The sequence below is a fragment of the Acomys russatus genome, chromosome 4 (genome assembly GCF_903995435.1).
Source record: "Acomys russatus chromosome 4, mAcoRus1.1, whole genome shotgun sequence".
In the NCBI taxonomy this organism is placed as follows: domain Eukaryota; kingdom Metazoa; phylum Chordata; class Mammalia; order Rodentia; family Muridae; genus Acomys; species Acomys russatus.
This window is the reverse complement of record NC_067140.1, coordinates 72213025-72239933: the sequence shown is the minus strand read 5'-3', so window position 1 is coordinate 72239933 and position 26909 is coordinate 72213025. Positions and strand designations below refer to the sequence as shown.

Genomic DNA, 26909 nt, shown 5'->3' with positions numbered 1-26909 from the left:
ATTACCAATCACAAGGGAAAAGAGAAAGCCTCACTGCCTTCCACGCTCCTGCCACCCAGCAGCTTCCACAATGGACTATTCCCATTGCAGCCATGAGCCAAAATAACCTTTCTTTACTTAAGTTGTTCTGACAGATGCTTTGGTCTTAGTGAGACAGAGCAGCTAATAGTTCCATCCATCCATCCATCCAACCATCCAACCATCCATCCATCCACCCACCCACCCATCTTTTTTACTGGTCCTATATCCCTGTCAGAACCCTGTCATGTCTTCTTTCCAAGTCAGAATCAGCTCTAAAGTTTAAATCACCCTGGGTACTTAGGTGGCTTCATGCTGTTTTTGTTAATGTTGCTCTATAGTATAGCTTGAGATAGGCTCTTGTTATATAGCCCAGGCTAGCCTCCAGGTTGTAATCCTCCGCCTCAATAGTGCTGTGATTGTAGGCATGTGCTACGTATGCCTATCTAAAAAAATGTATAGGTGTACTTTCAAAATCTCTATTGTGGGTTTTGTTTTCAAATGTGGTTCTGGGGATTGATCCTGGGCCTTGAATTTGCACTAGAATAATTTTTAATAAACCTATTGGAGCACATCTGGTAAACTGACAATATTTATAACTTCCATGTGGCCAACTGCACTCTTAATGAAGGATGGGCATTTATATGGATAACCTGCCATCATTGCAAAATGAAAGAGAGCTGTTTGATACAACTCAGGATATTTATAGCTGTTACAGCAAAAACTGATCTTTAATAACAAATTCTTAATGAGTGGAATGTTTTGCCTTGGATGGAAACACATACTTTCTCCAAACTCTGGGCTCTGGGCCACAGAGCACTTATCCCAGGAGGCAACTGCTGTGACTTAGTTCTTGAAGGATGCCTCCAACGCTTGAGCTTTCTCCGTGATGTTCTTCTGGAAAGGCATCATGAAGTCTTCAAAGTCCACCTCGTATGTGAACCTCTCCCTCCGCAGTTCCCTCTTCCTGATCAGCTCTGCTGTTGTGGGCTCTGGACTCCAAATCTTAAATAAACAGCCAAAGTCAAGGCAGCTGTTATCCTCGTGGCCAGTGATTTTCACCCTCACACATATTTTCAACCAAGCACATGCTAGGAGAGGACTCTACCCATGAGTTACATCTCTAACCCATAGTTTCAACCCAGAATTATCAAGTACACTTCTCAAGTACATGTTACGTTTTTCCTCCATCTTGTCCCCTTTGCAGCTTTGTGAATATCATTATTTCTGGTGAGGGCCACCTGAACAGAGATCAGAAGTGCTCTTCACTTCCTTCTTTAGTTGTCTCCCGGCCAACTGCTACTTATTCCATGATATCAAATCACAAGATGAAAGGAATCAGGGCATCGTTCATGTCTAGTGTAGAAGTCAAATTATTTTTGTAATAGAAGGCAGAAAGTACTATTTATTCAGCATGGCTGGATCGGTACTGCAAAGATAACTCCTTTCATCACACATGTCTCCCCCTATTTAAGGGAAGATATTCTAGAGACTAGAGAGCTTGTTCGGCCTTGGTCAAACTTGGTATGAATATTCCAAGTATGTATTGGTAAGGACTAGGGCCTGTGTAGTTACAATACCAAGTGTCTATAGAATGTGATGACTGAAATGGCTATAAGGAATGCCATTGACTGAAGAGCACTCCAGTCCTCTAAGGAGAATGTCCATACTAGTATAAAATAGTAACAGATGGAACCAGATATTGGTTGTTAAGAGTTGGTCTTACTGAGATGAGTGTGGCAGAACATGGCCAGGGGACCACTGCCGTAGTAACTGTGGAAGACGGACACTAGCATTTGTTCAGATAATGTGTGTAGTCAGCATGAGTGAAACTGACACTATGCACTCTGCCATGTTACAGAGGCTTCCCCAAATACTTACCCTTTGTGGGTAATATGTGATATCATCTTTCTTAGTGTAACCACTGGTAATGAGTGAATTGAGGAAAACCACATTATCCTTGGGTACTCTCTTTTCCTCTGGTACTGCAGGCACAGCATAAAGTGATGACAATGTTTCCTGGAAAAAAGGATTTTTAAAAGTATAAATGGCTAAAATCAAGCATTCACTATTATCCTTTTGTTTGCTTTTTCCTTTGAAGTTAAGAAAGAAGGAAAGGGATAAAATTTGAGATAAGGTAGAATAGTATAAATACTACAGCTGTGGGTGTGGAGCGATTCTCCGCTTGCCTTCTTCGTCTTCACGTAATAACAGAGACAACTAACATGAGTTGTCAAGACCTCTACCCCTGGCCTATGGCTATTCATAAGAGGGACTAATGAAATGATAATGTATGCACAGTAGGAGCTGCAGGTGGTGGAGACCATATTGCCACAACTAGCCCATGATTAGAACTCTGTCTCTTCCTCCCAGTGCCTCTACCCAGCTGCTTTCCTACTGTCTACATTCCCCAGCCTACAATGTGCTGGATTTAGGGCTTTTATTTCTTGGCTCTTGTCAATTGTTTTCCGCCTTACAAGGATCTTCACTGAACCACTTGCTCCCCTAAAGAAGCTTCTAGCTTGGAAATGCACTTAGGACATCCTTACTAACAGCGATGTCTTCTTCATTGTCCTTTCCCTCTACGTTTGGGTCATACCACTGAATTTGTAGAATTCAGGACCACGTGGATACAAATCCAGTTTTTCAATATCCTAATCATTTGACTGAACCATTTGTATTTCATGTGGATTCTATTTACCATGCATATTTTATAATCTTCAGTATTTCCCTACATATATCTTTGTAATTACTGCCAAGGGTACACATAGCATGGCGTTTTCCCTTGTTGTGCAATGGCATAACATAATGCCACTTAGATGTTAAGGATTTCCTGTTATTATTTGGTAGCCAGCTTCATTTTGTTTTACCTCTTCCTTCTTAATGTCCGTGGGTTCAGTCTTCAGTTTAGGAAGCTTGCCTTTCATCTTTTGATTATCCATAGGTTTAGGCAGGTTATCTAGCTTTTCTTTTATCATATCAATTATTCTATAGTCAGCATATTCTTTTGCAATATCCATGGCAGCATGTCCTGTTTCAAACAAAAATATAAATTGAAAGTTACAATTAAGCAGTTGAATGATAACCCATTGTAGAAAACCCCAGCATGTTAGCAAATGGTGTGAGTTCAGGGCAAGATGGAGATTCTCCAGAGATGAACCTCTCACTACCATATTCCAGGCCTTCAGGAGGCACTTACTAACACAACTTCTCTCTTAAATCTCTTAGACATGTACCTTAAAATGTTAGTGAGAAATGTTATATTACATTTTGAATATTAAATTGGTTGTTGTCCCTCTGCCCCTGTCCCTGACACGCATCTATTTTGTCATGATTGTTGTTTTTAAATCTTTCCTTTCTATGTTATGAGGAGGTAAATTCCAAATGGCCTGGGAAGCTGGTGTTCAGAAGTAACCTAGCAGTTATTATTTTACCTTCGACCACATCCGGCAATACTACACCAATACAACGTAACCAATGATAATACTGTCTGTGGTTTGGGTATAATACAAAGAATGTGGTCTTAGTGAGCCCGGAGCAGTATGAGTTCCAATTTTTAAAAAGACACCTCAAAATAGTGTTGGAGCATGCGTGTTTTAGAGCCTCAAGTCAGGAATTTGTCCAATTTTAGGGGAACATCAAGGTTTGCAGTCTATACATGGCCATTTATTATGAAATAAAGGCTTTAGTAGTGACAATCTGTGTGACCTGCAAAATGGTCTGTGTTAAGAACTAAAAACATGAAATTTCTGCAGAAATAAAGTGTTTAGAAGTACATGAACAAGGCCAACACCAATAGTGATACTAGCTTGGACAGGGGAAAGTAGGAGGTCTCAACCCTACACACACAACTCTGGGAATTCTGAGGGTGGGAGAAATAGCCTTCCCAAGAGAGAGTACACCAAATGGTCACGCTTGAAAACAGATAAACAAGTAACATTATATAGACTGAGTAATCTTGTTTGTTTAGGAAGGTGGTGTGTGTGTGTGTGTGTGTGTGTGTGTGTGTGTGTGTGTGTGTGTGTAAAACAAGAGTTAGGAAAAGGAGGTCATAAATTTGAAAGAGAATAAGGTGAGGGAGAGTATATGAGACGGTTTGGAAGTGAGAAAAAGAAGGGGAATGATGTAACTACATCATAATATTTAAAAACTTATAAAACAAAACTCTAAGGACCTTCACGTATATTAATTTTGTTATACTTAGGTTAACCGTCAAAGATAAACTGTTATATGCACTAGAAAAGATTATAATCAATAATGTTATTCTAAGCTTAGCTTGTGTATATACAAATACACTGATTTTATACTCTCTATGTTTAAACACACAAATTATCAATATATTTCCGTCATTCTGGTCAATATGCAACATGCATAGTACTAAAGTCTCCTTTAGTAATTATCCAATGAAAGCATAAAATAAAGGTTAGAAAAAATTAGTTACAGCGGTGTAATAGAAAAACTTTGTCATTTGAACCTAATGAATAAAAAGAACTTTGGGCCTGTAGTTCATGGCTCCTTCCATTTTATTACCCCAGAGAGTTTTTTTTTTTAACTTTACAAATATATCACATATCAGTCCACAAAAACTGTAAACATAAAAAGCTGAGCCTTCAACCAATGATTGGAACAGCAGACATATTTCCCTAACACTTAGTGAAAGCTGATGTTTCTGTTAGTACCAGGGAAGCCGTGTTTCTATAAGGACAAATTCGACAGAATTTGCAGTTTAAAATCAATCTACTTTCCCCTCCCCCAACCATTGGTAATACAAATGCATACCGCTTCTATTTTCCATCTGGAATTTGGCACCAATGTCAAGTAGGTATTTTACGGTGTCCAGCCTACAGCTTTCGATGGCCCTACTTAGGGGAGTGGAGTTGCTGATAGACGTGGCATCTACTACAGCTCCAGCCTTAACAAGAAGTTCCACAATGTCCTGCTGGCCAGCATGGCATGCGAAGTGAAGGGGAGTCCACAGAAAATTATCTGTTGCATTGACATTTGCCCTGCATAATAAGACAGACACACTAATGAAGAATTTCAGATGTTTCAAACACTGAAACCTGAAAAGTCAAAGTAAAGAATTTCACAAAGTTTTACCCTTATAAAATTATCAATCAGAAGAGCTCTGAGAAAAGTAAACTGTAAATTTTATGTTTCCTTATGTCCCCAAATACTTTTCTTTTGTTTTGTGTTTTGATTTGTTTGTACATATATATGTATGTATAAGTTTGAAAAGTTACATTTCAAACTGGGGATTACATTTTTTTTGCAAAGGTTAAGATCAACGAAAATTCTAAATCTATGTCAATGAAGGAAAAGCTGGGCAAAAAGATAGAATGTACATTATTCCACTTTGTGTCTACTTTCTCTGCATGTTCTAAAATTTAATTGATTAATCATCATTTTAAAATCTAAGCACTGTAATGCATTATTTAAAGTTTTAGTCCTCATTAGAACTTCACTTCTCAACTGTTTTTACTGTCTTATAATATGCAAATGAATGTCTTTGACATACAACACTTAACATTAAATGCCTTTCCTCGAGTATTTGTAATAATTGTACTCAAAGAGCATTATATATTTTAACTTGTTTAATAATCTGTGAATTTGAAGCTGGGTCCTATTGGAGTCTATTGCACACTTGCAGAAACAGAGGCATAGAAATATTCAGAAACTTGCTTCCACTTACATAACCATGGCAGAAGCAGCCATTAGACTCAGCAGTGGTTTTAGCTTTGAGAGATAAGTGAAAAGACCATACTTGAATATTTGTTATGAAGCAAGGCAGTCTCTGCTGTCTGGGAAATGGAGAGGTATGGATGTCTTCTGTCACTGTGGCAGTCATCCTACTTGTATTTGTTGTGGCCCTCCATGAAAGAAGAGGCAGACTAAACGTGACTCCACAACATCTCTCACCACCTAGGTATGACCCTACGGCAAAGCCGAGTTGCCCAATCCCTAGCAAGCAGCAAGAGTAGGCAACTAGAAGACGTCTCCTCCCCAGAATGAAAACTCCTTGCCTTCACTTTGTGGTCATCTTGGTGGGCTACTGTCTCTGTGCACCTACAATCCCATGTCCCCCTTTGCCTACATCCTCTTGTCATTCAGGTTGTCCATTGCGGGGAATGGGGCGAGGGGCACAACAAAACCCAAAACCTGAAAGCATACCCCTTTTCAAGAAGAAACTTGACCACATCAATGTTGCCGGTGGCACACGCTGTCATGAGGGGAGTCTTGTAAAACCTATCCTTCGTATCCACAGGCACGCCAGCTTCAAAGGCCTTTTTCAGAGAGGCCAGGTCTCCCGCCTTGGCGATAAAATTAATATTTGCGAAGACCTTCCCTGGATCATCCATGTACCACTTTGAGTCGTCCTGGAAGGGGTGATCAGGCGGGTGGTCCCTGTTGAACCTGCTGCAGTCGGTGACGTTCTGATGGGTCTCGATCATGTAGTAGGGCGGGCCTCCATCTGGCCTCCTGGGTAAGGCGTTCTCCGGAATGGTACAGATTGGGAGAGGCAGAACTAACTTGCCTTTCCTCGGCCTTTTGCCCAACCCCATTTTCTTTTTCTTAGGCACGAATGATCCTAAGACATAAGTCTTACCTAAGTATCTGATTCCCTTAAAGAACTCATTTATGTTGACCCCACCTCCGCGGCCTTTTTCGTGCATTTGAGCGATGGAAATCAGCTGATCCGAGGTGACAAAGTCTTGTCTCTCCTCTAGGGTCACTACGAAGTCATCTTTGCTGACTACGCCATCACCCCTGTCCACCAGGGAAAAGGCTTCCCGTAGGAAAGCCTCATGCTCCATGGACCAGTCGTGCAGTCTGAGAGCCCATAGTGGGTTAGGATTTTTCACTCCAGGCTTGGCGAGTTTCGCCGCAGTCAGCTCTGCTCGCCGTAGCTCTTTGCTGGCCAGTTTGAAGCCTCCTTCTTTCGCTACAGCTCTGGGGGTTTTATGCTCCAAATTTTTCCATTTCAGATTACATCCTAAAAGGAGGAAGCGTCGCTGTTAAGAATGTGCCAAAAGTTATTTGCTTGGCCCCACAAAACGACACTCGTGACTTAATTTTGTGTAGTCAGTTTTGTTCTTAAATTTGATGTATGAACACATTTAACCATTTGTAATTCTGCAAACAAACAGCAATTCATTTTCCCGAGAGCTTCACGTGAGTGAATTCTAACAGACAAGTTTACAGTATGTATCTGTTCATATGTATGCATACCTGTAGATAGTCAACTTAGATAAAATTAGATGTTTGCAACAAGTATCAGTGGGATATTTGCTGGGGAGATGACGCTAAAAGGGAAAGAGTGTGGGTACCCTATAATAAGTAAGGAAACTCTGGATCCAACCAGCTTGCACAGGACTCCATTACTTCACAATACAGCAAGATACCTGTTTCTTTTCTTTTCTTTTTAACACAAAGCCTTTTACACTCTAAAACAAGATTTCATGTTTTCTCTATTAACTGAAGATAATTCATCCTACTTTGCTGTTTTGTCATAAGATGGTGAAAACCCAATGTGTTTAACGAAAGTTCAACATTCTAGACTAGTGTTTTTGTATAAGATAAACATTAAAATTCATTATTTTAACTCCTTACTTAAAGAAAAAAAAAAAAACTAAAAGTCTGAGCATGTCTAACTATATCAGGAAATATTTATTGCTACCAAGGAGGCTATAATGCTTTTTCAGGTATTAAAAATCTATTACATAAATAAGTCCATCTATTATGATGTTCTTTTTGGTTTTTAATCTAGAGGAGGGCTGGGCAGCTGCTCTTCCAGCCTGTTAGTCATTAATGGTTCTAAAATTTATCTGTGGAGGGCGGCAAAAGAAAATACTGTTTTACTGTATAGTTGTAGGAAAGTTTTTAAATTTATTTTTCATAACCTAGAAATAACATAAAATTCAACAAAGTGCAAATGTACTCTACTGGAGTTAGACTTTGGATGTACACTCAATTAGTGGGTAACTGACCAGCAGCATTCATGTTGTTCAACCTGGCAATATTTCATTGTAATGATTCTCTAAGCTATAGTGTGCACTAGATAGTAAATAGTTCTTTAGCTTTGAGAAAATCTATACATTAAATGTTTTTTACACTTCAAATTTTCATAGATCTTTCCATTTTATTGTTTCCTATAAAATTTTCCTTGTAACTACACATCACCCAGAAATGCTTTTTAATGTAACATGCATTTTAAAAATAATGTAATTAAAATTTCAGATAAGAAAAATATTTTCAATGTTTGTATTTCTTTAGATTGATGTTAGGACTCTTGAAATAAGAATATTAATCAATTATAAGCATTTTAAAATTTGGTTAACACATGAGAATCCTTTTGGATTTAAGTTTTAATTCCTCCCATTACTAGATTCATAATTCAGTGAGCAGATGTATGAGAACAAAATTCAATTTTCATCCTACATTGGGTGAGGATCGGTGACTAACGATTATACAGATAAGTGACAGGTCTGAATTATCTAATCATTTACGACATGGGTAGACCATAAACACCTTAAACAAAACTATCAGACAATTTTACCTCGCTGAGCTAAATATTTACAGCAATCTGCAAAGCCACCCATAGCAGCAAAATGAAGTGGTGTGTTACCATCCATTCCAATCAACCCCATGTCACCATTGTAGGCAAAGAGAAGCTTCAATATCTGCAAAATAAAGAGAAAAATAGAAATGCTCAGTTACTACAAGAACATTGACAGCCATACTTGTGCAATCCAATCTATTGTCTATGACCACATGTGGGTGTTGAAAATTTGAACTAAAATTTAATTTAAGTCCAAGTCTTTATCTTCTTAGACACATTTAAAGTGCTCAAAGGCCATGAATAGGCTGATGATGCACTGAGGTACAGAAGGTTTTCATCTTTGCCAAAAGTTCCATCAAGCAGCATTGATACAGATAAGAGAAACAGCCAGGCATTGCCATTTTGGTGAGTGTACACAACTTCAGAAAGCATCAGAGCATGACAAATTAGATCAGAGCAGCAAATTCTTAACTCATTCCAGATTCTACTGTTAATCTGTATTTTCATTATACAGAAAAGACACCATGACACAAACAAAGGTCCTGTGTCAAAGCTCAGAAAACTGAGTAAAAGAATTTTGGTTGCGATTGAGGATTTTCCAACATAATATAGCATTGATTCTTACACTGTCCCTTGCAGTGCCACTGGATCTGTGAGCTATGTTTGTTAAGGGGTCAGAAGTTTAGACTTTAAAGCTCAGGAGCATCACTAGGTGCACAAGCAACAAAGAGATGAGAATGCGATGACATTGTCCTCTCCATAAGTAGATCACATGAGACTTGAAGATTTCAGTGGCTATCAGAGGCATTACATAGCATAGTCCTAGGTGGCAGGATTTTTATGTCGGTCAACTACATAAAAAATATTACTAGTAATATTCAGTGTCTCAGCTAACAAATATATAGAAAAGTCACCAAATGCATAAAACTGGGAAAGAGACAGGATACACTGTCAGAGATAACTTTTTATATTTGAGAAAATCAAGATAAAGCAACCTAAGTAACTTCGAAAAATACCTGCCTTAGTTTAATACGCATGAAAGAGAAAAAAGAGAAGGCTTTAACAGTCAAATTTAAAGCAAAGAACACTTATTACATCAAAAAAGCCTCCTTTGGCAGCAAAATGAGCAGCGTGATGTCTATCATTGTCAAATGTGTTCACTTCACCTCCTCTTTCCAATATGCCTCGAACTATTTCCAACACCCCTTCTCTCGCTGCTTCCATCAAAGCCGTGCGCCCTGTGGACTGGACACAAAATGGATCAAATGCTGTTGGTGCTTTTATGCAGAAGCCTCCATTAATACAAACATGACTTGAATTCACTGGATATTGCTTTATGCTAAGACGTTTAACGATATACATTTTTATTGGTTTCATTTTCAGGAGATGTGGTACTCAGTCAGGCCTGTGACTATCTGAAATGGACTTTTAAAGCTAGAATCAAGTTTGCTCTGCATACCCCTGTGAGAACGTCATGCAATCAAAATATATGCCCACAAAGAAAACAGAGTATAAAATGAAAAGGCGAAGGGCAGAGCAGCATGCCAGACTTAGGCAGCATTTGTTTTCTAATGAAAAGAAAATCTATTTCTGAATGTCTGGAAATAATTACAAAACTGAAAACCCCATATTAGCCAGTTGAAAAGAGAAATAAAAATATATGTGAGAAGCAACAGGACTTTCTTTCTACAGAGATATACTTTGTTAGGTGCCAGTGATACCATTTCTGCTTGCTATAATGATATTTTGACAATATGAGTAAGATGGACCAATTTCCAAACACAGGTAGCAAATGAAGGGTAGAACGGCAGCAATATAAAGACAATGAAAGTGAATAGAGATGAGAAACCTATGAGCCAACAGAATGTTATGATGTCTTCCCCCTCCCCACGAATGCCTTTTTCCTTCTTGTCTTGTTTGAGACAGTCTCAGTATGTAGCCCTGTCTGGCTTAGTATGTGTAGACCAAGGTGGTCCCCTACTCACTGAGATCTGTCTGCTTCTGCCTCATGAGTGCTGAAACTAAAGGCATGTGTGCCACCATGCTGGGCTGCAATTTTACCGTGACTAAGTGCAAAAACCAACCAACCAAAACCAAAAATCCCAACAACAACAACAACAACAAAGAAAGAAAGAAAAAAAAAAACAAACCCAACTACTTGACTGTATAACATAGTAGAATAAAGAAATATTAATTGCAGGGAGAGTCATACTGTGTTGATAGTATTAGGATTGGCTCCTTTCTCCAAAAACGCCAGGCACATATCCTTCACATCATGAGCTTCTTCACAAGCTTTGAGGAACACCGGCTTTCCTTCATAGGTGACATTGTTGACATCGGCGCCATGCTCTAAGGCAATCAGTGCACATCGATGATGCCGCTTGGTGGGTAAAATGCAGTAAAATAACACACCTGTAGGAAAATGGTTCTGTAATGAGAAATCCTTCTCCAGTGCCAAATGACTAGCTCTGGAAACACAGATAGACGTAACATTATATAGATTCAGCAGGTTGTATTTAATATTATATACAGATATACAGATACATACATGCATACATTAATAACAAATGAAAAGGGGGGTCACGAATTTAAGGAGAGTGGAGAATAGGATATGGGAAGGCTGGGAGGAAGAAAAGGGAAGCAAAAAACATTGTAATGTAATTAAACTCTCAAAAGGAAAAGAGAAAATAATTAAAACCCTCTCTCTCTTTATCTATCCATCTATCTATCTATCTATCTATCTATCTATCTATCTATCTACCTACCTACTTGAATCTGGCAAGAGAAAAGGAGGATTTAAAATCCCATGAGCTATGTCTTTGGCAGAGCTGGAAAACAGCTACAACCAAATCTTACAGGACTTGCACTGGGGAAGAATGGATCACGGATATGGACTCCCTTTTAGCCCTAGGATTTGGCAACTTACAGTCCATACTCCATCAGACCCTTCAGATCTTCAGGGCTGTGTGTACCAGGAAGTTCCTTAGCTATTCTGCGTTCCATTTGAACCCATGTTTACAGGGAGCAGGCTCTTGATTTCACAGCAGTAAGAAGAAAAATCAAAGCTGCTCGGCCATTTTGATAAAGCTCTTTGTTTCACCCAACAGAGGAAAATGCTAAATTGTCACACTTGGGACCCAGAAGATACTCTCCATCAACATACTCTGTGTGAAACATGTTCTGCAATATCAGATATCGTTACAATCCTGACAGAGTGGCGTTAATCAAGTTGTATGTAAATACAAGTCAAACTCCAAGTTGACATTGTAATGAGCTGTCTCCCAAAGAGGCTTCATTCAAAAAAAGAACTGCAGCCTGAAGGAAGCATGGGGCCAATGAAAGAGACACCACAAAATCATAGGAGAATGGCTAATAAAAGGCAGGTAAAAGAATAGTCTTAAAAGACCACATTAATAAAGACGATTGTCTGGCCTGTTTTTATATTAGCAAAGAAATTAAATACAACTCATTCAAAATTAAAATGCAAAGACAAGCACCAAAAAGAACCAAAGAGAATAAAAGACACAAAGAAAAAAGGATTGAGCCAGCAGGACCTAGAAAAGCACATTAAACTCTGAGAGTCAAATTAGAAGCGGGCAAGGAGAACAAGAGCCTGTCCCAACTGCAGTCAAAGAAAGAGGAAAGTTACAGAAATGGCATGACTCAAAGAGAAGCAAAGATGACTTCACACATGTTTTAGTAACAAAGGACAAAACACAACAGAAAAACCACAGAGGTACAAAGACAATTTTGTGAAAGAAAAACCTGAATCTCAAGATCAAAAGGGAACACTGAACTTCAGAAAAACTTGCCCAAGAACTATTAACATGAAGAAAAGCCAGGTGAACAGGTGTTTTATGGACAGAAACTCAACTCCTGTCTAATGAGAAAAGTGAGGTTACTCCTAAGACTTTGTATGGCAACATTGCAATCAAGATCTTTTAAAAGGGGACTTCATAATGTCACAGAGAAAGAAAATAGAAAAAATCATACCAAGTCAAGCTGCTGATAATATGCAAAAGCAACACACACACACACACTCACACGACTAAGCATATCAGAAATAAGTGAGAGTCTAACAGTAGATCAAAGTGTGCCTAAGAGTCAGCAATCTCTTCAATCATTGAAGGAAAGCTAAATCGCTAGAGGAATTCTAGGTACAGACAGAGACAGGCAACTGAGTAATGCTGGGAACAGGAGAGGTGGTCCTCCCCAGGGAAGAGCACAGCAATTGGTTATCCAGTGCCAAATGATCAGCCCTGAAAACATATATACAAATAGTACTATAGGAACCAAAAAGGTTATATTTAGGAATATACGTATTCCTATACATATGTATATATGTATTCATGCGTGCAATAACAACTAGTGGAGAAAGAAGCCGTGGAGTTGAAGGACAGTGGGGAGGGTTATATGGAAGGGGGTGGGGGTGAGAAAGGGAAAGGAGAAGTACTGTAAATACATTATAATCTCAAAAAATTTTAAATAAGTTAGAGCTGACCAAAACCATGTAACAGAGAACCAAACCAAATTGAACTTTGAATGTAATACTAGACTAAATCTATTACAACAAAGCCCTAAGGTGCTTGTGAAGTGCATTATTTTATAACTCACAGCTCAAAGCCTACGGAGTAAGTCACATCCTTTTAATGACACATTTAAATTCTCCATGTTTTCTTGTCCTGTAGAAATAACATGCAATCAATCAGGGAACAGGATGTCAGGGAGTATCCTAGAATAAGCAAAGAGCTGGCCCCCAGCTGAAGCTGTGTCAACTAAATGGGGCTCCTCCAAGGGGAAGACAGGGGCCTTGTGTTAACCATGGATCATGTGTGAAAGCAATAACATTTATTTTACTTCATATTTCATTTCTCCCATGTGACTTATACTATTTTTCCCATATGTTCATATTTCTCAGAACTTTATTAGCTTAATAGTAGTTTGAATGGGTATGAATATTACCCACATGGCTGTTGCATTTGCTACAAATACTTATTTGACCTTGTTTTTCATTTTAGTTTGATTTTAAAAAAAACTCTACATTCTTAGATTTTTATGCTATATAATGTCTCATTTTGATATATTGTCTGATTTATATCTTGGTTCTAATTTAAGAAATGAACTTTTCTTCATTACAGTGTTTTTCAGAGTTCCTTCTACATAACTTAATGTTTGATGCTATGTGGAAAAGCTGCTACACAGCCAAATAAACATTTAAAAATCTTTTGACTGAGTTCCAACAGGAACAAATGAAGATGCTTCAATCTGTTTTACTCCATGGCTGGCTAAGAAATTCAATAGTAGAACTAATTGTGCATGTTTCACTTTCAACATCTAAATGATTCCATACTTCATGGAAGACACCTCAGACAATGGCATTCTATGAAATTCTGGGGTGGCTGGGTTCTCACTATGTAACTCTAGCTGAAATGAAACATTATATAAACCAGGATGGCCTGAAGCTCACTGTGAGGACCAGGCTGGCCTCAATCTGCTATGATCCTTACTCCTTGGGTTCCCAGGTGCTGGGATTATAGGTGTGAGCCTCTATGCCCAGCCATTCTATGAAGCTTGAAACTGTGCTTTCAGTATTTAAATTTTTAAACCATATTTGGCTTCTAAATGCATCTTAAGTATATTTTGTTATGTAGCTCTAGTATACACTATATATCAAATATCAAGTTGGTAGTGAGTTATAGAATAGATTTTCTTCCTGTCAGAAAATATTAGCAATGTAAAATAAGATTCACTTCTTCAGTGGAGGCTAGTGACAGTTGCCTTATAGTTGTGGCAATCCTCTGGGACAACTGATTCAATCTACCATTTTATATTGAGTCCGCTTGTAATCATTTTATTAATTTTCATGAGGCTGGCTCAATTCTTAGCTGGAACTCAATTAGACAAAAATCTCCCGACCATGTTTTTAGACTGATAGCTTGTCAGCAGAATTACATGTGCAATACTTCTTAAGAGCCATCTGTAATATTTCAAGATAAATTTCCAAATATATTAAAATTGACCTTGTATATGTGGAGTTTAAGCAAAATCTACCTTACTTTTCTCAATCGCTCAACCACAGTCCTTTCTACACTAACCTGGGAACAGGACAGGAAAAATCTATCTACTGTCCTAAGTCTAGGACTACCATGTTCTAAAATTTAAGAAACACTTCTTTCTAAACAACAGCCTCTGCATGTTGAAGGCTGTCCTCACTTGAAAGCATCTACCAAGCTTATAATCTCATACCTATAAAAGCATGACTGCAATCTCACTATTAGGTAACTTCATGCAAGAAGATTCAAATCTGATGAAACCCAGACTCAAAAAATAAAAAGGAGAGGAGGAGGACGAGGAGGGAGGAGGAAGGAAGAGGAGAAGATGATGACACCAAAAGAAGAAGAAACCATCAAATACAAATCACTCTAGTTGTTTTTATACGAGTGGGATTTCAGAACTTGCTTCCCCACAAAATTCCTAAACTATTTTAGATTATACGGAGGCTACATATTTAGGTGCAGCAGTGGGAATTGAATCTTTTAAGATCTTAATTTACCCAGCACTGAGAGAGACAGAGTCAGGCGGATCTCTGTAAGTTTGAGACCAGCTCTGTAAGTTCAGGACATCTATGGCTACACAGAGAAACTCTGACTTGAAAAACTAAAAACCAAACCAAGCCAAACCAAAATAAAAATCTTAGTTTACTCCTAAAGCTAGGAAATGAAAAAGAATCTATTTTCTTGCTTTCTGGCTACAAGGTGAGTATATTCTTCTGGAGAGAACACTGGAGTTTTACCTTTTCCTTCATTATCAACTATTGTCATATCAGCTTTGGCTTTAGCTAAAATTTCCATTGACAAATCATGGCCCAGCTCTGCAGCTCTCATGGTTGGAGTACAGCCCATGTGATCTTGCACATCAGGGTGAGCACCAAGTCCAAGGAGAAAGCTAACCATGTCAATATCATTGGAAACCGAAGCCAAGTGGAGAGCACTCAGTCCATCAACAGGTTCAGTGAAGTTGATTAGGTCGGGGTACCCAAGTTTGGTCAGTTTCTTTATCATCTTCTTGTCTTTGTTGCGGACACACTGAAGAAGTTTGTAGATCTGTAAGTTTTGAAGCCTGTTGTCTACTAAAGCCATGTCTGAACACTCACTTCTTTACAATGCTTTCTGGACTAAGACAAAAGCTGTAGAGTAAAAAGGAAAAATGAGGAAAGGTTAACTGTTACAGTTACCTTTGTTACAATATTTTAAAGCTCAAAAGAGGTTCTTAAATAAATATTATACTTTGATGAAACTGCTTTCAGAAAATGTTATATATAACTTAAAAATATTCAGCTGATATAACATTATATAACATTAAAATATTTCAATTTACCCAGAGAAATTATTCTAATTTATATGGAATTACCCTTGTTGTCACACTGAACCTCTCCTCATTGCTATGATTTTTATATTTTCCATGAAAAAGGTGAGGCTAACTGAGTTGCCAACATGAGGATATAGGTTCCCATCTGTGGCCTACACCAGTATTTCCCCTATATTGAAGTATATATCATTTAGACATGTTCAATAAGAGCTAGAAAAACTGATCTGTGAGGCACCAAAGATGAGCTGGTATAGAAGGCATGAATGATCACAGACAAGCAAGCACTGGAGAAACCAGGAGTTTTAATTACGCCACCCAGAAGGTTGGGAGTGGATGTTGTTAATCATCTGGTGACTTTTGCTATCTAAGGAGCCAGCCATCACCCCAATCCACCAGAATGTTTCTCTAAGACTCTTCTCCCCCTAGACCTTATGATTATCTTTGTTTCCCAGTCACTAGACCCCATCTTTAGGGGAGATGTCAAATGTACATTAGAGTCCGTGGACCCTTATGCTATCTCAGTCAGAGACCATAACAAATCCTAGGCCCTTAAACTATAGACCCCATCTTCATGGTAGAGGTCACATGGGGTAGGGGTGTGGGTGGACTTCTGACACAGTTATGACCCAGGGTACAGCTGATGCCATAAATTTGTCTTCATCTTTTGGGTACATGCTTTTGAGTAGATTCTTTTCCCCCACCACAAATTAATGCTTTCACCTACATGTTCTAGATCAGCGAAGAGGCCCTTGATCCCTTGCCTTTCTTCATGTCAAAAGAGTTTTGATATAGTCATGCCTTAACTTTATTGTGCATATGTGGTTGGGATAATTGTTACCAGGCAATTTCCCCATAAATCTGTGCTGGATTTAAATGTCCAAAATAAACTGGCCTAATGGCAGACTCCAGAAGTTTTGATGCAGCACCAGCTAAACATGCTGACCTGAGTTTAATTTACCTCACTCAGCTCCACTTTGCTACCACTGTGATGCTTGCAAGGAGCCCTGTGGGAGAATTGATTTCCCCTCATCATCTTAAGTGAGGTTGGGGCAGCTATATTGAGGAGAGACAACTAAATTTTTTCACAAATACCATCAATGCTAAATTGAATACCCTAATATATAACTTCCTTATAATTCTTATAAGAAGATTTGGATGAATTGTAGGCCCTGATTTTAGATAGGCTCAGCTTGTTTATATTTTTCCTGAAAAAAAAAAAAAAGGGCCTTTTATTATATGAGGAATCAACTCTTAAGTAATTTTAATGTGGCTGTCTTTCTGCCCTACAAGAGGGTTAGTCTGTAACCAAGGCAAGTCCCACCACAGCCAACTATTGAACTGCTCAACTGCTTACACCTAGGAGGTGCTGGCCAATCAGCACCCTGAAGGCTCTATCTAGCACAAGCATATGGCAAGACTGTTATTGCTGAAGCTGCCAAGCTGTGGGCTGTGCTGTGAGGGCTGTTGCTGAATGTATATACTCAAAAGGCGAAGAAAAATTGATGGCATCATCTATACCTCAGGTCTGTGTCAGAAGTCCACCCCATCCTCATCTTATATTGAAGGTTGCATGAGAAAATCTATCCTCCTTCCCCCATATATCTTAACCTAACTCCAGGCATGTCTTACTGCTTCCACAATGGCTCCAATATGCCATGATCCAGTAAACATCTGCAATGAATATATTCTATTTTACTACGAAAATCAGCAAGTATGAACATTCTTTTCCCATATCACAAATTAGTGCCTTCATCTACATGTTCCAGGGCAGTAAAGTGGACCCTTGATCCTTTGGTCTTTCATGTCACCATAGGCAAGCAGGGTATATCTGTTGCCGGTTTGTTTTGTTTTGTTTTTGTTTTTTGCCTATGCTACTGTATACTTCCCTACTGTGGTCTTTGCTCTCTTTTTTATGATTGACATCTCATTGTTGGACTGTCTTGATTGGTCACAGGACTCTTTTTATCCTTGGAAACTCTGTGACTAGTGCCACCTCCTGACTTTTATTTCCATTTTAAGCTTCTTATTCTTCCTCTCAGATTTACACAGCTCCCATAAGCTCCCCCAAGAGTGAAAAGAACTATTATCTTTCTGTATCTGGTGGGCTTCACTAACATGTCATAGACAAGGGGCCACTGATGGGGACAGAGAGGGAAAAAACATTTCTTTAACTGGAAGGTTGTCTCTGCTTCAGCAACAGTACTTAGACAAGGTGAAATACTAAAATATAAAATAAAAAGGATGACACGAAGGGGGACATATTGAGGGATATCCATAAGTAACTGAAGGGGAAAACAGAGGGTAAATACAGTCAAAATATATTTTATGTATGCATGAAATTTCCCAAAGAATAAAGTAAATTTTTGAAGCAACATGACAATTGCAGAATGTATAATACGTACTACCCTGACCTCCATTTCTGATCTGGTCATCTACTTTTCTTCAAAAAAGCCTTTATTCAAAACACACCAGCAAATCCCACCATCTTGGCCCCTCATGTATATCTTGACATCAACCCTGCACTATTGTACTAGGCCAAATTACTGCCAGACTTCCAGTTTGTCTCATTACTTCTATAACAGTCCTATATATCCCAATATTTAAAGAAGAAGAAAAATCTTTTAAAAATGTAGATCAGAACCACACACACTTTTGACTCCTGACATTTTAGGATAAGTAAAGAAAATTAAGTTTGTGTTCAATGGTCATACATTCACCACCTAGAGGCTAGCAATAAGACTATTCTTGCTTGATTACATATGTACCTGTCCCTTTATCTACTGATTAAGCTCAGGTTTTTAAATCCAATTTAAAATAAAGTGCAGATACATTCACGTATACAAACCCTGAACTTGAATCTATTATGTATTTGCAGTCCTTTTCATATTTTGTCTATATAATGAAATGAGCAAATATTAAATATGCAGCCTGGTCTACAGAGAAAGTTCCTGGACAAGCAGTGCCACACAGTCAACACTGTCTCAGAAAGAAAAGAAAGGCAGAAAGGAAGAAAGGAAGAAAGAAAGAAAAAAAAAAGAAAGTCTAATTAGTGCTTTGTGTACCATTTCCATTAGAATATGGTCATCACAGAACATGAGATTTATAGTAGTTATTTCTCTACACCCATAGAACTTTAATTATGAGGCACTTAATTATTACTTTTCTCAATACTTAATATTTGCAAGTTAAAAGAACCGAAGAGAAAGCACAAAAGAAGATTCCCAGGTTTCCGGTTAGAAGCACTAGATACCTGTATCTGAAACGGGCTCCTCGTGGTGGGCTCCACATTGGTCAGGCAGAGTGGACAGTCCCTTGGCATGCTGAGACATAGACAAGCTGATATCTACTACAAAAATATTTAGACAAGTCCTTCAGGGCAGGCCGGCTACTCACAGGCATTGGTTTACATTTCTGGGATTTTCTACAGTGCCTTCATTTTACTCCCAGAAAAATCTAGAGGTGAGAAGGGTAATAGAGATATGTCACTTCACAGAAGAAGGTAGGGTAGCCATCTCACCTTTCAGTCCGAGAGGCCATCGAGAGCTGGATCTCTCTAAGCACCTGCTTCCCTGGTATGTGAGGGCCTGGTGGGACTCCTGATCTCTGTCTCCTGGGATGGGCCCCAGACAAGGTCTTAGGCACCAGTATTGAATGGCGTCTCTTCAGGCAGAGCAGGCTACGCTGCACACAGGCAGCAGCAAAGTGTGTGTGTGTCAGCCAGCGTGTGGCCCGGTGATCACAGAGGGCGAGGCATAGGGGGTGAGAGGCGGCCGCCAGGCTGGGCCAACTGTGAGCTCTATTCACAGGCGCCCGCTGCCAGGGTAACAACCAGGGCAACCGCTCAGGTGCGCGGCTGGGCGGAGCTTGCCAAGCCCCGCCCACTGCGGGCCTCAGAGGTGGCTTAACAGCAGCCCGCAGGTTCCTAAACTGAATGCATGCAGGGGTGGAACACTAGGAATCAGCCCTTTTCATTCCGCTAGCCCACCACCTGCCCTCAATCAAAACATAAAAGTAAAGCTAAGCTGCTATGGTAACTAGTAATAGTAAAACACAGTTTACTGCGTAAAATTAAGAGAAAATGAAAAATGCAATAAATTGTACAAACAAATAATCTTTTTGGCTATTTATTCCTAAAATTAGTCACACATAAGTGGAAATGGATATGAGAATAATTTCATTTCGGAGCCATTCCCTCACCTTTTTGAGAGGCAAATTTTGAAACTCGGTTTATGCAAATGAAAAACCTGTATTTGTAAAATTATTTATGTGTACGAGTGTTTTCCTGCAGGCATTTAAGTCACTATGTGCAGCAGTGACCACGGAGGTGAGAAGAGGCGTAGGCATCCCTGAAACAGGAATTTAAAAAGCCAATGAAGCAGGGGATCGAAGCAGAAGCTGAGTGTCACAGCCAAATTTTGGGCAGAGCTCAGGGGGTCTTACGGAAGAGTTGGGAGGGGGGCAAAAGAGGACCCTGAGAGGGCAGGAGCTCCACAGGAAGACCAACAGAGCCAAAAAATCTGGGCCCAGGGGTGGCTGGCGGAGAGGGATGCATCAAATAAAGGACCATGCATCCAAAGGACCTAGGCTCAGATGTAGCCTAGAGGCAGCTCAGTCTCCATAGGGGTCCCCTAGTAAGGGGGGCAGGGGCTGCCTCTGCCTTGGACTCTGTTGCCTGCTCTTTGATCACTTTCCCCTGGTCGGAGTGGGGGCAGGGAATAGGGGCTGGGGCTAGAGGGGTGGGGGTGGGAGGGTAGGAAGGGGGGGTGGGGAGGGTGGGAAGTGGGCCAGATGGATGCGGGGTAGGCGTGCAGGGTGGGGCGGTGGGGGGTGGGGCTTACCAGGCCACAGAAGAGGAGGAGAGAAGGATGCCGGAGGTCCTGAGACTTGATAGGCTGGGGTCAGTTGGTAGGGGAGAAGAGCTACCCCCTCCTCTGAGGACTTGGGGGTGGGAGGAATCATAAGGGGTGAAGAGGGAGGAGATGAGAGGGGAGGCTACGATTGGGATGTAGAGTGAATAAAAAAAAAAAAAAAAAAAAAGACCCACTGGTCCTCTGTAAGAGCAGCAGGTACTCTTAAGCACTGACTTATAAATCCAGCCCAATCTTTCATAGTTAGGAATAAATAATTTGGAAATGTTTCTCATTAAAAGTTTAATGGTACCTAACACTCAACTTATCAACACAGAAATGTTTTAAAATATTTTAAGAACTATTTCACACAAAACTGCTAAATGATTTATAGATAATATGATATTATGAAAAACATAAAAGCCAATGTGACTGAAGAAAATATTGGAAAAAAAGACTGAAAAAGAAAGGGAGAGAGAGAGAGAGAGAGAGAGAGAGAGAGAGAGAGAGAGAGAGAGACCGTACACTCTTTTCTATCCTCCGTCTGAACTTTGTATTTAATGTCTCCTAGCATCCAGAAATGTGTTTCTTCCTGTGAATGGTTCCCTAAATGATGAGCATTTACAGTACAACCCCATGTTTATAAATTGTATTAAAATGGAGAATATAGCTGGTTGTGGTAGCTCATGTCTGTGATCCCTAAACTCCTGAGGGCCTGTGGCAGAGTCTAGGCCTTATAGTAAGTTTGAGACCAGCTTGAGCTTCATGAAACACTGTCCTAACAATAATAACCACACACAGGTGTGCACACACGCGCACACACACACGCACATGCACGCGCACACACACACAGTAGCGTGCTATTTAACAATAGTATGCCATTCCACTGATTTGCAACTCCATGCCCCCCTTTAAGTCAGCACTACTACTCGTGGCTATTCAGAGTATTTTCAATATTTCTTTATAAAGCAAAGCTTCTAGGATCATATTTGTGCATAGTCTTTAGAAAAGTAACTACAAGAATTTCTCATGGGTGTGTGTCATCAGTGAAACTTCTGGGACATAGATTACATATGATATACACATAATAACCTGTTTTCCTTTCTTGGTGACACAGCTGATGTCAGTGGTGGCAAGGTTTAATTATGAAACCCATAAAGCTGTAAATCTGGTACATTTTGGAGGAATTGTATTTAGAAGACAGAAGGGAAGAGATTAGTAATTACATCAGAAATACTGACTGGAAGCTGAAAGAATATAACACGTGGCTTCCACCAACATAAAGTGTGAATATAAAATGGCACTGGCTAAGTTGTCCATTAACCTGTTTTATCTTTATCTGTTGTTAAGTAATGTTTTACCCTCAAATTAAAGCCACCCAATCTGAGTGGGGGAGAAAAACCACTAATTATATAGTCTATGAAATTTCCCTGAACATAATAAAAGTGATTTTTGAAAACTAATTTCAGACATGTTTATAAAAAGTGTAATTGCCAGGTGTAGTGGTGCACTCCCTTAATCCCAGCCCTCACGAGGCAGAGGCAGGCAGATCTCTGTGAGTTCATGGACAGTCTGGTCTACAAAGTGAGTCCAGGACAGACAGAGCTTGTTAACAGAGGAGCCCTGTCTCAAAAAACCCACCCACACACCCACACACTCACAAACCCACCCACCCACCCACCCACCCACCCACCCACACACACACACACACACACCAACCAACCAGCTTAATCAACAAATTTTTAAATCCCCAAATTGTCATTAAATCTTCATAAGTAAACTGCATTTGCTTCCAGAAACTGAAAATTTTGATTGCTGGCTTGGAAGGCAAACCTTAAGTAGCTTGTGGATAGTCTGTTGATTAAATCAAATTAGGAGATTATTGGTAATTCATAAGGCATGACAATTGGTGATGGAATATTTAATTAGAAATACAATTTCTAAAGTTTCTAAAATATCTGAGTTTTAAATGTATGTTACCAAAGGATCGAGGTGAAGTTGGCAAGGGTTTCTTATGGCTTCTGTCTTTTTTCACAGTTCTTTACAAAATTATTTGCCTCTTCTAAAGCCCACCCTGCTTTATGTTCGCCCTGTTTCAGAGGGTGTCGTGTGTTATGGGAAAGTCTGCTGTCAGCTTATCCTGCACAGGGGCTTAAAACTTTGTTGTACAAGTAAGTTGCATATTGACAAGATGCTTTGTATCTTTTCAAATGATAAATAAAAACATGTCCAACAATTTGGAAGGGAGAAATGAATTAGTTGACAGCAGAAAGCACTACGTAAGACTTCCACTGGCAGCTTACCTTGACTCTTACATCACCGCAGTTCTGAGCCATGTCTTGCTTGAATGAAGGCTGAAGAAGGATTGCTTTAGAATAGGAGCAGTTTGTGGATAGTTATATTCAGATCAGAACCTGCACTGTCTCCGGCTTAGAGAAAAGCTATTTGAGGATCTCATGAGGAAGGAGTAGCTCAGAAGCTCCTGCTGTGCGTGATCTCACAGCTTGAGTCTTGATTCCTCTGGATAATCTCATCTATTCCTAGGATTCTCTCTCTCTCTCTCTCTCTCTCTCTCTCTCTCTCTCTCTCTTGTGTGTATGTGTGTGTATGTGTGTGTATGTGTGTGTGTGTGTGTGTGTGTGTGTGTGTGTGTGTGCATCCTTCAATAGATCAAGCAATGTTACTTATTACTTAAAGATGGACAGAATATGTAATTATGCGATATTCTGGTCTGCATTTCTAATGATACACTGTTAATCAGTGTGTCCAGTTCCTGCATAGATATTTATCAACTTGGGATTTTTACACTTGAAAAGGGTCAGTGCCAGTCATTTATAACAGTTTACACAAGTTTTCATTTGACTGACATGTGACTGATAAGGGTTCATTCATAATTCTTGTAGCTTCTCAGATGGTGTGCTTGTGTCTTCTACTTTCTTAATTATGGATGCAGCTTTTCTCTTTAATCAGAACCACAAAGGCTGTTCTTCTCTATAGGTCCTGACAAAGAAGATGTTTTTATTATATATCTTTTCTAATGTATTTTGTTGGGTTTAATTTCCTTGAATTCAGCTATTTGCCTTTATTATCTTTTAAAAGGGCCATTCATTTTACAGGCTTAAAAAGAATTATTTTTTTAGGCTAGAAACTGTTTTATCTCTGACAGACTTTATTAATATAGGCCCTAAAGGCTATATGTTTTTCTTTGAACAGGGTTCCATTTGTGTCTCCTGGCCTTAGTATTAATATGTCTTTTAATTGCTTCATGCAGATGGTAATGTAACTTGTTCTCCTTGGTGCCAAGATGGAGTATATTGCTAAATTTTCAACTAAAGTGTTCATCGTTGTAAAATAACTTATTTTAAACATATTTATATGATAGTGGAACTAATAACTGATTTTAAGAAATCATAAAAGGACATAAAAGTATATTATATGAGAAATGAAATTAATATATTTTAGTCAACTTTATTGTATTATTCCATTTTACTATATGATTGACTATTTTTAAAATTCAGTCCATAATATATCAAGTATTCTGTAATCAGAATGATCTACCACACGGTCCTTATATTACTAGTAATTTTTCTTTATCTGCTGCTGTTTTGTGATACACCGAGTCCTGACTTTGGCCTATCACTGCTATCTCTTCTGCTCTTGGGTAGATTCATGGTGAAGGGCTTCAGTTATTCAAGTCTGGCTATTCCAGCAATATTTCAGTTGTCCAAATCAATGAGAAGAAAGGTAAGAATTTGTGCTCTTGTGAAAATAGTGATAATACTGAGGTGATGCAAATTGTTTATATTATCTTCTAACTCTCCTCCTGAGAGCCACCATGAACCTCAAGTCCCATCCCTTTCACACTCACTTCTTGTTTCTTGTCTTTAATGTCATGCAGTAGAAGGGACAGTGATACATCAGATATGAGGTCATAAAAGTCACCATAGCTTCTAAGTATTGGAATGTTTGATCTAAGGGTGGTGAGGAACTGAAGTCTCCAGCCAACAGTCATGGACTGACATCTAGGAAGTAGACCCTTCATCTGTAGTCTTGACAGCTGTCCCATGTCTGTAGTCTAGAGCCGCCATCTTTAATTCTAGCAAGAGAAGCTCAGAACCAGCCTGACTTTCAGAAAAGCTGAGCTCACAGAAATCAGGAAATTTTTTTCTCTGTTTTAAACTATGAAGTTTGTGTGGTGATTTTAAAAGAAAAAATGATAGCATGGTCTCTTCCCAGGGTTATGATGAAGAATTGGTTATAGACAATGTATGAAACTACTGTTGCTTTTGCTATGTGATTCAACAACTTAAACTGAAATTTTCTTTGCTCTAAAACGATAATAAGCAAGCCAGTGTTGCCAAGTTTTCCAGGCTGGCCTAAACATTACTAAGTTCAAATGAGCCTCTGACTTAGCCTCCAAAGTAACTGGGATTACACGTACATCTAGCTACACTTCTTTTCAATTTAGGCCATTAACAGTTCTGTCTGTATTATTTGCTTGTGACTAAAGTTGTATCGCTAAAATTGCCTCAGCTGGGTATTTGGAGGCTAGATTCTCTGAATTCTTGCACTCCTTGACTATGTTTATTTCCTCCTGATTGAGGACCTTAGTTACGTGCTGAATTTCTGGGGTTAGGCTTTTTTCTGAGCACCATAAATGTTTTCTATCACCCTCAAACACTTTCCATTTTCTTCCAGTAAATAGGTATTATATTCTTCTTGTACATTTGATGAAATTTTCTTTTCTGTATGTGAAGGATTGCTTCACATGAAGCAGTTCCTCTGCAGCATTATGTTTTTGGATTTTTGGGGGTAGTACTTTATTAATTTTGCCTAGAGACTAGGAGACTCTTTTAGGGTACAGACTTAGGTTTTGAGCTAAGAATACATTTAAATTTAATCATTTCTTTACATTTTTATTTTAATTAGTTTCTGTGAGTACTGACACCTCAAAATCTGGCAAGACGGTGATTTGAAATGTTTAGAAATTACTTGGGCATCTTAGTTAAAATGTAGATTCTGATTCTGAGCGCCTGGAAGGCCAAGGCCTGTTAACAGAGTAATGAAGAACACCCCGTTTTTAAGTTTTTAATAAGATATCTGTGTATACAATGTGAGTGGTGCCAGGGATGTCAGGTTTTATTTTCTCAAGATCACCCCACAACCAGATGACTATAGGAAACTCCACAAAAATTTGGTGTAAAATGATTAATATGCCTCTCTCCCACTTCCAATTGCAATGAAGGAAGTAAAAATTGGGAATGTGTCGGGTCCCAGCCCATGGAAAAAATCAAATCAGGGTTCACCTGAAAGAGGGAGTGGGGATTGAAAGTAGGATACAGAGACGAGAGAAATAACAAATCAAGTCAGGACATTTCTGATCAAGATTCCCTTTATTGCCGACTAGCAGGAACATATATAGAGCAAGGTCAATAGGATCTATTCTAATCTCACTCACCCTAGCTCCCGGGCAAGAATACAATAGCCTAAATCGCTCCCTGTAGAACTTCCTAGTTCTCTGAGTAGTTCCTTGTAAGAACTTCCTAGATCCTCTGGGTGGTTCCAAGTTGAGACTTCTCTACTTCTTTCAAAGGTAAATAGTCCAAGGATAGCCTAGAACACAAGACCTCACGGTGAGGTACAGACCAGCAACTCGAAGGTCACAGCATACAGCCTAAGCACAGGATTTCTGATATGGCAGAATTTGGCACGAATCCCCACAGGAATGTGGTTAGGGAGGGGAAGTAGAGAGGGCAAAGTTTAGGAGAAGTTACAATGTGGCTCCAGAACTCTTCCTAAATACAGTTAGGTCACACGAGGAGAACAGGGGTCTATACAGGAAACTCTAGATAAGAGGCAGTTATCATCTATATGCCATGTGTTCCAGAACAGAGAGATGGCAACTGCATCACAGGACAAGCAGCTCCATGCATGATCTAATGCAACAGACATGATGAATAAGCAAGGCTAGCCAGTTCCTGTTTATTCTTTCAATCTCTTGGAGAGAAGTAAATTAAGACCCCAAGAACGTCTTGATTTCCAAATGGAATCTCTGAGATTAGCTAAAGAGCAGACGCTATGAGCCAGTCTAGCAAAGGAGCAGGAAAAAACCAGGA

The 26909-nt window shown here is 39.3% G+C and overlaps 1 protein-coding gene across 3 annotated transcripts; it reads right to left on the bottom strand.

The window, feature by feature from the left end:
• Positions 1 to 226: 226 nt before the first annotated feature.
• On the bottom strand, positions 227 to 26427 carry Ankef1 (ankyrin repeat and EF-hand domain containing 1). Of its 3 annotated transcripts, XM_051144718.1 has the most exons (10): positions 19464 to 19871; positions 15372 to 15764; positions 10791 to 10990; positions 9674 to 9823; positions 8576 to 8699; positions 6190 to 7012; positions 4798 to 5024; positions 2889 to 3049; positions 1900 to 2037; positions 227 to 1023 (listed from the first exon to the last, which is right to left on the bottom strand). In XM_051144718.1, the coding sequence occupies exons 2-10, from the start codon at positions 15715 to 15717 to the stop codon at positions 865 to 867; spliced, it is 2328 nt and encodes a 775-aa protein (XP_051000675.1). In that variant the 5' UTR covers positions 15718 to 15764; positions 19464 to 19871; the 3' UTR covers positions 227 to 864. The 3 variants fall into 3 exon arrangements, with proteins under 3 accessions (XP_051000675.1, XP_051000674.1, XP_051000673.1); XM_051144717.1 differs by lacking the exons at positions 227 to 1023; positions 1900 to 2037; positions 9674 to 9823; positions 19464 to 19871 and adding an exon at positions 26252 to 26427 and having other exon boundaries at positions 2620 to 3049; XM_051144716.1 differs by lacking the exons at positions 227 to 1023; positions 1900 to 2037; positions 9674 to 9823 and having other exon boundaries at positions 2620 to 3049.
• Between the last annotated feature and the right edge of the window lie 482 nt (positions 26428 to 26909).